This window comes from Poromitra crassiceps (assembly GCF_964638095.1).
Source record: "Poromitra crassiceps genome assembly, chromosome: 30".
Classification (NCBI taxonomy): domain Eukaryota; kingdom Metazoa; phylum Chordata; class Actinopteri; order Beryciformes; family Melamphaidae; genus Poromitra; species Poromitra crassiceps.
In genome coordinates this window covers 9,262,706-9,273,259 of record NC_139652.1, presented here as the reverse complement: position 1 = coordinate 9,273,259, position 10,554 = coordinate 9,262,706, and the positions used below count along the sequence as shown (strand labels likewise).

Sequence of the window (10,554 nt, the reverse complement as noted above, 5' to 3'; positions counted from 1 at the left end):
TACCTCCTGTGGCATCACTGCTCCCTATAATGATATTATTCTGCTTATTAGTCGCCTCAAAATTACTATAGGCTCACTACGGTTCTTTTTCACGAGGATTTATCAGTGGTAATTCTGTACTTAAAAAAACATAACGGTCACGCCAAAACGATACCAATACATTTTACGTCTGAAGTAGAAGCCTTCTCTTTACTAAATAATGCATTGACTTTATTTCCACCAGAGGGCAGCAATCACCTGCTAGCTGCAACAAAAATGGCATTACTTGGTAGCACAACAGAATTTATTGAGACCAGTAGTTTATGCATTACATGCACCAGGCTTTCAAGCAGATGAGTCAAAATAAGAACACTGCCTTGAATAGTTTATTTACAATATAGCATCCTTAAATAAGTGTTTACGTTACTTTACACTCGGCTGGGTTACTACAGTCCCTCCATGCATCTGCAATCTTAATCCGATCACTGACCTTGATAGATTAAGGCACAGGTATAGTGATACAACAACACATCTTTCAACCAATATACATCTCACACAAATACCTTGCTTGAATTCGTACTGTCAAAATGAAAGCATAAAGTCAAACAACTTAAACTCTTGATTGGTATGTTGTTCGCCCGGTTCAGAAAGGCACACCTTCGAGAGGCAGAAAGTGATCTATTTCCTGTTGTTATGGTAATGGAACTATTTTTTTAAACATCCCAAGAACCACAGGTTGCAAGTTAACCACTTTAACACCAAGCCCATACAGTTTCTGACACCAGTATCAGATCACATGTTTATGATTATTAGCTTCGACTACATCAGAAAAGGTCAGTCCGAGTGGATGGGTCTTGTTCCAGACGTACAAAAAAGGCCAAAGTAGATTCTGTTGAATCTCTCTAACTTCTGTCCGTTAGTTGAATGCTGTACATCATTTTTCCTTTGGTGTAGTAGTAATGCCATCAGTGAGACACACGTTTGTCCTCAACGAGCAGCCCTTTCAACCGCCAACGTTCAACTTATTCTGGAGAGGGAAGGGAGAATAATGAGTCAAAAGGTGAGTGACAACATAAGGAAAATAATAAGTAAATAATAAGTTTGAGATGTTCCATAGAGGAAATCAGAAAAGAATATAAGACGGGAGACTTGAGTCGTACTTGCTTGGCGTTGTCCACGCACTGCATGTAGGCAGAGGCGATGGACGAGCAGGAGAGGGTTTTGCCCGTGTTTTGCGTGTAGCATTTCAGGATCTGACTCTGCAAGTCTCCACAGACCGGCTTGATGTTGACACGTCTGGGAAGAGAAAGACACAGAAAAGAAACATGATCATCATCATGTTATCAGATGAGTCTGCCTTGTTTGGGCAGTAAACAATCGTATGAGAAACATTTATACTAGTCTATCTTTTGTGAGACTTGCACTCTTGCTTTGGACTGTATGAAGTAATTGTGTCCTTGTACCACGTGTCAGTATAATGTGTTACTATCTGTAACACATAACATAAGTTGTCAATATGTTTGCATATTTTTATTTTGTAGTTTTATGTTCCCCCTTCCTTTTGTGGAAGGGGAGCCAGTACTCCAGTTTTTCTGCAGCTTTTGTGATTTTCATCAGTAAAAATAAAGGATTTCTGCTCATTTTAATGCTTGGGTCATTGAGGAAATAACAGAAAATTGTAATTTTTGAACTTACGCAAAACGGTTGTGTGTCTCCTCTTTGCCCTTCTGGAAGTTCTCAGTGGTGACTTTGTAAAAATCGGCACTCTGTCAAAGTGGAAAAAACATTTCACATAAGAAGTGAAGTTATCGTTTTATTTCCCACATGGGGAAATTCATCCTCTGCATTTGACCCATCCTCTACTACAGGGGATGGGCAACCAGAGGGCCATTTGTGACTGTGCCCTTCCACTAGTACAGTAACATCATCACTCACCCCAATTACTTACTTAATTATGTACTAATTTGATGAAAATAACAACAAATATATTGGTAATTAAAGTTTATTATACCAACATTCATGTTTCTCATATTCAAATGCATTTAGTAATGCTTCCATTCTTTGATTAACGGGAGGGTCATTGAGTCTCAAAAATCATATTCAGTAATGGTACAAAAGTTAACACAGACACTAAGTGCAACAACTAATATTCATGTTTGTAATGAATTTCTACTCTGCCCTCCAATTCCATGACATGTTTCAAATAAGCATGCATTTATCTCTCACTGGTGTGTAAAGGGGAGACTCGTGCCTCGTGGATACCCATAGAACCAGTTTTTCCCCTCGCCAAAATTATGCTTACATTTTTTGCATTATTTATCCCCCTTCCCGACAAGCTAGCATGACATGGTTGGTACCAATGGATGTGTTGCCTCTTCTAGTTTCAGATGATACCAAGAACTTCAACCTAGCTTAAAACTAAGCCAGCTACAGCAATTTGATTTATATCAGTATAAAACCAGGAAATTAATAGGAAAAATTACTAAGGAGCACAGCAGGAGAAAGGGATACTGTAGTGTTGGCAGGTATGTGACATGCTTTCTGTATTTTTTTTAATTGACCTGAGGGCCACACTGAGTGAGGTCAGGGGACGCATATGCGGGCGGCCCGCCAGTTGCCCATCCCTGCTCTAATAGGAGCCTTCCTAGAACTAGGAGCAGTGCAGCGCCCGGGGACCAACTCCAGTTCGATTGCCAGTGCCTTGGTCAGGAGCACTGACAGGAGTATTAACCCTAACACGCATGTCTTTGACGGTGGGAGCAAACCGGAGCACCCGGAGGAAAGGCACACAAACACGGGGAGAACATGCAAACTCCACGCAGAAAGGACCTGGGACGGACCGGGGTTCGAACCTGGGACCTTCTCGCTGTGAGGCAACAGCGGTAACCACTGAGCCACCAACAAGAGAAAATATCACCTCCAACTCTTAGTTACAATCAAGTTGGCATTTGTAAAAGAATGTGGAGGGTATATGTACAGTGACTTAAAGTACACCAAGATGACAAAATGGAGAAGGGGAATACTATCAAAATGTCACTGACCTTTGCTTCAAGTTTTGACACATGTTCCTTGAAGAGAGTGTTCTGCTTCTTCAGCTCCTTCTCCTTCTCATCCAGTTTATGGGCCTGAGGAGAGAACACAATATCCTTATGATATGAGCTACAGAGTGGGAGGTCCAACATCCTTATAATGATATCAGTGCACCTCTAATAAACCAAACATGAGTATAACTTCAAACGAATATCACGTTCCGTCTTTTAACATCCTGTGATATCAAATTCCTCTGTGATGTAGAAAAAATCAGATACGCTACAAGGGGTTGTGCTCTCGACTTTTATACCATCTGGCAGCCAGTCCTGGACCAGGTAGAGAAAATGGACGCTTCAAGCATTTCAAATGTATAGATTTAGCCCCCCCCTCTCTCATATTTATTTTCATTCATCTGTTTTTGTTGTTGTTGTTGTTTTTTTTGTTTTTCTTTATTTTCTTTTTCTTTTATGTGTCTTTGTGTACTGATATACTGCGATGTATGACATGATGTATGTGGTGTAATAGGCTAGGGGTTCTCGTGGGATGGGTTTTTGTTTAAAAGTGTCAAGTGTATTTAAATCTGTATTTTGTATGATATACAGAAAACGAATAAAAAAACTTTGAACAAAAAAAAAATCCTCTGTGGTGGTGATCAATTTTCATTTGATCGTCTCTCATCTTATCTTAAAAAAGGATTGCTTATGTAACTACTTAGAAGGAGTTGAACTGAAAGAGTAAAGCCATGCATAAAGGAATAGTGTCCCATCTTACCTTAAGCTCCATCCACTGAAACAAGGCAAGAGGGCAAGGAAGACAAAGAGGCAGAGTGAGAATAGGAGAGGATTTCATCTTCCTAGGTTGAGGAGGAAACTGAAAAACCTTCATCATTCCCTTCTCACTGCAGAGGCAGCAGGCACAAGGGCACTTTGAAGTGTTGGAGCTGAACCAGTCGTGCTGGCAGACGAGCAACATGCAGCCAGCATCAGCACCACTAACTGATCTGAGGCCAGTCCAGTCATCTATAAGCAGCCTGAGGCAGCCAAGCTGATCTGATCAGAGGCCAGTCCAGTCATCTATAAGCAGCGTGAGGCAGCCAAGCTGATCAGAAACAACTTAAGGTAGGGACGTTTGCTCTCAGAATAGTCGAACCTATTTGACATGCAAAGCAGATCACGGCCAACATGCAGGAAAACATGTGAACAGTATAGAGACACTGCGGAGCGCGTCATCATTCAGAAACCACGCCCAAAACGGGGGAAAACACAAACTCTCGTCCAATCCTGGCGTTCTCCTATGTCGGGTGCATGGTCGGGTCTCGCACAAAAAGATCATATATACATAAGATGAACACTCCAACTTACTTCATTGACAGCAACATCCACATTTTTCTTCTCGCCAATTCTCAATGGCTTCCTTGTTTTCCTCGGGAGTACACAAAAACTTTTAACTGGCGATTTTTTACATTTAACTGGCGATTTTTTACATTTGTTGTCTGCGCAGCCCACCACACAACAGCTTTTAGCTATGTTTAATTCAAGGAAAATGATGCTGGTGTGTGGAAATGAACGAGAGCTTTTCCCCCGTGATGGGCGTGGCCTATTTCATGCAGTGTCTCTATACACTGCAGTGCTGTCAAACCTCATGCTAATATACTGTAACAAGCGTAAAAACATAATTCTGCCACTTTGAGTATTCATGTCACCAGTCATTTCATCAGTACTCATGTGAAGCAACACCAGTTTTCTGTGAGGAAGGCTTTGTGCACCACACACACACTCTGGACATATAAGACGATAGTTTTGAGTGAAGCCACAAACAATATCCAAACTCCTAAAATATGAAACACAGACTGTGACACACACAGGTCAGAGGTCATCGTGCATCTCTTCTTGTGCTTACGTAGAGCTGAGCCATGAGCCTCTCGTCCTCGGTCTTCATGCGTTCCTTCATGATGGCCTCTTTCAGGTTGTCCATGTGGGAGGCCTTCTCCGCCTCCAGGGTCTCCTTCACCTGCTCGTCCACCTGCGCCTGGGCTGCTGCCCTGGCCTCCGCTCTGGCCTGGGCCCTCACCTCCTCCAGCCTGCACACAGGCAGACACACAAAGTCTCAGACAACCACATACACCTCGAGTTATGACATTAACTCACGCGACCACGTTTTAGACGACAACGGTCTCTGCATAAAACGGCAAACTGGACCGGAGCCGAACATCTAAGTCAGTAACGGTGAGTGCTGCAGATTGGTTGGCATTAAAGAATACAAATCCAGTAAATCCAGTAAAACGAGGGATCAGCCGAGCAGCATTTTGGTAAACAAACTGCGTCACTGGGTGGCAATGGCAATGGAACCCTATGGAGCCCGAGTGGCGCGAGGCTTGCATGTCTCACTCTAGCTGTAAACTCTGTCTACATTTTAAAAACTGCGACAGTTCAGACAACTTTAACACGACATGCATATATTATACATCAAATTCTTGAGCTACTTCTGCTCTCACTCAGAATGTCAAAATATAAGCGATGTGATGTATAGTTTTTGAGATATTAACGTTTGTTTGGCACAACTCATACCATTAACTGCCGCGGGGGTTCCGCATTTCTGGGTGGCAAGTGACGTCGCGCTGATTCGTCCTATAAAAAGAGCTGATTTCTTCACAGCACTTGGCAAGGAAATTGAGGTATCTGGCTGTGAGTTTGAGGGTCAAACATTACCCTCACTACTAAAGGCTTGCAGCCAATTAAATTAAGCATAGTTTGGTTGCTAAGAAATCGACATATGTCCGTTTGCAAAATGTGTCTATATTTCTCTATCATATAATTGTTCGATGTGTTATTATTACTACTGTAATTTGTTACTGTTGTATCAGCTAGCCCTCCTTTCCCTGTTCTCTCCATATAGTCTCCCATACTCCTCTATACTCCCATACTCTTCCATACGCTCTCTCCTCTCCCACATTTCCCATTCTCTTCCCACCTCCTCCCTCCCACTGCTCCCTTCCCCTCTCCTGCTCTCTCCTCTTGCTCCTTCCCCACCTCCTATACCCTCCAACATTTCCCATTCCCTCCCCACCCCATCACTCTCTCACATTCCCCCTGCTCTCCTCCCTTCTCCTGCTCTCTCCTCTGCTCTATCCTTCATTTCTATATTTCTCTATCAATTGTTCAAAATGTTATCTTTATTCTGTAATTTGCTACTGTTGTGTCAGCTAGAATTAGCTAGACATATTTTCTGTGAAGCCCTCTGAGACATGCTTGTGAATTAGGGCTATATAAATAAACTTGACTTGACTACTAGTGGGCACTATTTTTTCGCAACTCGTTATGACTCTGATGTCTTGATAGTTTCTTGAATGCCAATGCGATTCAGTTGTGCCCTGATTCAGTTGTGCAGGTGTCTGAACTGCGATTCAGTTGCGCCTATCAATATTGCCTTAAGGCAATATTGATATTAATATTGATATTAATATTAATATTGCCTTAAGGCAATATTGATAGGCGAGTTGAATGCTCCTGTAACTTTCAGCGTCTTCCACGTGCGAATTGGGGCTGTGTCATCACAGTTTCCACAATGGCGAATTGCGTATTGCCACGTTACACACGACGCTAAGGGTGGCGTCATCAAAGAAGGCCCCAATAACGGCGTTGTCATGTACACAGAAGGGCAGCGTTGTCGTGTAAACTAGGCCTCAGTCAAAGTCTGTGTTCAATGTTAGAGCAGCTGTTCTGCTGCTGCTCTGTCCTCACTGTTGCTGAAGCTCCTGCTTCTTCTGGCTCATCTCCAGCTCCAGTCCTCTCTGCAGCTCCTCTTTGATCGTCCTCCTCAACTCTTCCTCAACCACCGCAGGAGAAGCTGGCGAGGCAATATATCAATTTGTGGAAAATGAATAAGAAAGTTAGTAGTAGTACGCACAATATTGTTGTCGATTTATTTCCAACTGCTAGTTCTTGCAGTTGCTCCTCATCTTAGTGATGATGACAAACGGGCTCACCTGGTGCAGGTGGTGGCACGGAGGTGACGGCAGGGACCATGACTTCGACAACGGGGGGGAGAGGCGGGGCCACGGCGGTGGGCTCCTCAGCCGGTGGGGCGGCATCGGGCGGAGGCGGGGCTACGGGCTCGACAATGGGTTCACTCACAGGTGGATCGGCGGGCAGGACAACCAGTTCCATAGAGTGACAGGGAGGAGGGGGAGACTCTTCGAAAATGGGCTCGGGTGCAGGTGGGGCAAGAGGGGGCGCTGCTACAGGCTCAGCAGGAGGTGGCGGAGGTGCAACTGAGGGCGGTGTCGGTTCAGCGGGGGGAGGCGTGGGAAAGGAAACGGGTTCACAGAGAGCAGGTGCCTCAGCAGACTGAAATAGCATGCTTTCAGCTGGAGTAGGTACAGTTACAGGCTCCGCTGGAACTGTCTCAACTGTGGCAGGGGGGAATTCAGGCGCAGCTGGAATAGTTTCAACCAGGGGAGGTGAAACCACAGGCTCAACTGGAACTGTCTCGATTAGAGGAGGTGAAACTACGCACTCAGATGGAATAGTCTCAACTAGAGGTGAAACTACGGGTTCAACTGGAGTAGTCTCAACTAGAAGAGTTGAAACTACGTGGTCAGATGGAATAGTCTCAACTAGAGGAGGTGAAACTATGGGTTCAATTGGAATAGTCTCAACTAGAGGAGTTGAAACTATGGGCTCAGATGGAATAGTCTCAACTAGAGGAGTTGAAACTACAGACTCAACTCGAATAGTTTCAACGAGAGGAGGTGAAACTACTGGCTCAGCTGGAATAGTTTCAACCAGGGGAGGTGAAACTATGGGCTCAACTGGAATAGTCTCAACTAGAGGTGAAACTACAGGCTCAACTGGAATAGTCTCAACTAGAGGAGTTGAAACTATGAGCTCAGATGGAATAGTCTCAACTAGAGGAGTTGAAACTACAGGCTCAGCTGGAATAGTCTCAACTAGAGGAGTTGAAACTATGGGCTCAAGTGGAATAGTCTCAACTAGAGGAGTTGAAACTATGGGCTCAAGTGGAATAGTCTCAACTAGAGGAGTTGAAACTACGGGCTCAACTGGAGTAGTCTCAAGTAGAGGAAGTGAAACTACAGGCTCAACTGCAATAGTCTCAACTAGAGGAGTTGAAACTACGGGCTCAACTGGAGTAGTCTCAAGTAGAGGAAGTGAAACTACAGGCTCAACTGCAATAGTCTCAACTAGAGGAGTTGAAACTACGGGCTCAACTGGAGTAGCCTCAACTAGAGGAAGTGAAACTACAGGCTCAACTGCAATAGTCTCAACTAGAGGAGTTGAAACTACGGGCTCAACTGGAATAGTCTCAACTAGAGGAGGTGAAACTACATTCTCAACTGGAGTAGTCTCAACTAGAGGAAGTGAAACTACAGGCTCAACTGCAATAGTCTCAACTAGAGGAGTTGAAACTATGGGCTCAAGTGGAATAGTCTCAACTAGAGGAGTTGAAACTACGGGCTCAACTGGAGTAGTCTCAAGTAGAGGAAGTGAAACTACAGGCTCAACTGCAATAGTCTCAACTAGAGGAGTTGAAACTACGGGCTCAACTGGAGTAGTTTCAACTAGAGGAGGTGAAACTATGGGCTCAACTGCAATAGTCTCAACTAGAGGAGTTGAAACTACAGGCTCAACTGGAATAGTCTCAACTAGAGGAGGTGAAACTACAGGCTCATCTGGAATAGTCTCAACTAGAGGAGGTGAAACTATGGGCTCAACTGGAATAGTCTCAACAGAGCAGGCCAGGTCCATCTGCTCGACCAGTTTCAGTGAAACTCCAGGCTCAGGACGAGGAAGAGGAGGAGCAGCAAAAGTATCAGACTCACTGGGGGTAGACTGAACTGGTTCTACTGGTGCGGTGGATAGGACAACAGGGTCAACTGAGTGAATGGGTTCAATTGGTACAAGTGGGACAACAGGTTCAATGAGAGCAGCTACAAGTGCAGGTTCCACAAGTTCAGTGGGACAAGCAGGAGCTGTGGGTTCAGGTCGAACAATGGGTTCTACAGGTGTAGGCGGGGCTACAGGTTCTATGGGTGGAGCTGGAGCAAGGGCTACAGGTTCCACAGAGGCGGGGGGAGGAGGGGAGTGAAACTTAATAGGGGGAGGGGGCATCAGTTTTACAGGTTCAATCAGTGCAGGGGCAGGTGGGGAGGAAGGGGCGGGATCCTGAGGAGGCTCCTGAGGAGGGAGGTAGGTGGGGATGGCTGGAGGAGAAAGAGGAGGAGGAGGAGCCATAAGTGGCAACAGGTGTTGGACAGAGGGAGTGGGAGCTGCTGGTTCAGGCGACTGTGAGGGAGCAGGCCAAGGACTTGCAACCTTCTGAGACTCTCTCATTCGGTTGACGACCTTGTCCGACAACTGTCAACATAAAAGAGGACTTTGTCAATCATCTGCTTTGATTTGTATATGATGTTTTTAAACAGGGCAATGCATTTTTACTGGCGCGTAGCACAAAATGATCACCTTTTTGGGTTTTATAGGATTGTTATTCAATAGCCAGATGCTGTGATTCCTGGCTTTCAAAACTCATTTTTTGGCATCTGTACCTGTCCTATATTTTGCATGGTGATACATTAGCCCTTCAATAGATGTTTCAGTTGGATCTCTGCTCTAATTAGCTAGCTGACTTGTCTCTAGTGGGTAAATCTGACTGGTTTGTGTCCATTGGAGGGCATTTTGTTGCAATTCCTACCTGTCCCCGATAGAGGTCAATAAGTTACATGATTTTTGTTGTTGCCATTTCTAAGATAAAATATATAGACCTACCGTTTCCAGTAATACAAAAATATTATTCCGCTAGAAAAGAGTATTTTCTTATAAATAAATAAAAATACATAAACAAAAGTCCATTCTCTGTGTGTGTGAAGCTAACGCCCCTAACCATGACTGCAAGGCTATTTGAAACACCAACACTTAGCTCCTTCTAATTGATATAGCATTGATTAGAATAAATTAAAGATTGGCCAGTTGCAAATATACGCCTTGTCGGTAACCACCATGTTAATGCTATTTAGGTGGTGCAGCTCAGATACAATGTGGAATAAAGTATTTAATCCCGAAACAGGACTGTTTGGTAGCTGCAGGAGTTGTTGTCAGTAAAGTTTCCCTCTAGCTGCACTACTTACCCTGATGCCCTTCACAAAAGTAACTCCGCCGCCTTCCCCATCGTCTTCATGGGAGAGGTGGCTCGGGCTGTTCCCCATGCTCACCCGCTGCTCCGCTCGGCCTACTACACTATTACAGTCGCGACTGGGATAGATTAGGCTAAATATTTCTTGCACAACGTGGGTTCTTCCTCAGCAGCAGAGTAGAACCCCCCAAAACACACAGCTACAAGAATCTGCCCTTCCCACTTGTGAGATGTGAACAACAGCAGCTCCCATTGGACGAGAGGGAGTGGGGCTTTAACAACTCTTCTCTGGATTGGTCGCCAATCTCAAGGAACATGTGTCAATGAACATCGTGTTCCCAAGAAGATGAAAAAAAGAAAAGAAAAAAAACAGTTCCATGCAAAATACACAGCTAGTTT

General features: G+C 44.4%; 1 protein-coding gene across 2 annotated transcripts; it reads right to left on the bottom strand.

The window, feature by feature from the left end:
• Positions 1–273: 273 nt before the first annotated feature.
• Positions 274–10,307, bottom strand: LOC310800522 (uncharacterized protein). 2 transcript variants are annotated; one of them, XM_083663132.1, is made up of 9 exons: positions 10,151–10,307; positions 6,995–9,383; positions 6,750–6,855; positions 4,909–5,089; positions 3,781–3,795; positions 3,021–3,104; positions 1,675–1,745; positions 1,140–1,275; positions 274–1,006 (listed from the first exon to the last, which is right to left on the bottom strand). In XM_083663132.1, exons 1-9 carry the CDS (start codon positions 10,226–10,228, stop codon positions 983–985), a joined length of 3,084 nt encoding a protein of 1,027 aa, XP_083519258.1. In that variant the 5' UTR covers positions 10,229–10,307; the 3' UTR covers positions 274–982. The 2 variants fall into 2 exon arrangements, with proteins under 2 accessions (XP_083519258.1, XP_083519259.1); XM_083663133.1 differs by lacking the exon at positions 3,781–3,795.
• Positions 10,308–10,554: the final 247 nt, after the last annotated feature.

Bases quoted from the DNA above. Each gene is read 5' to 3' on its own strand.
- LOC310800522 (XM_083663132.1), bottom strand. From the start codon at position 10,228: ATGGGGAACAGCCCGAGCCACCTCTCCCATGAAGACGATGGGGAAGGC. The intron at 5,090-6,749 runs GTGAGGACAGAG...GCCTGTGTGCAG, and splicing joins AAGCAGGAGCTTCAGCAACA to GCTGGAGGAGGTGAGGGCCC. The intron at 1,007-1,139 runs GTACGACTCAAG...TTCCCTCTCCAG, and splicing joins GCGTGGACAACGCCAAGCAA to AATAAGTTGAACGTTGGCGG.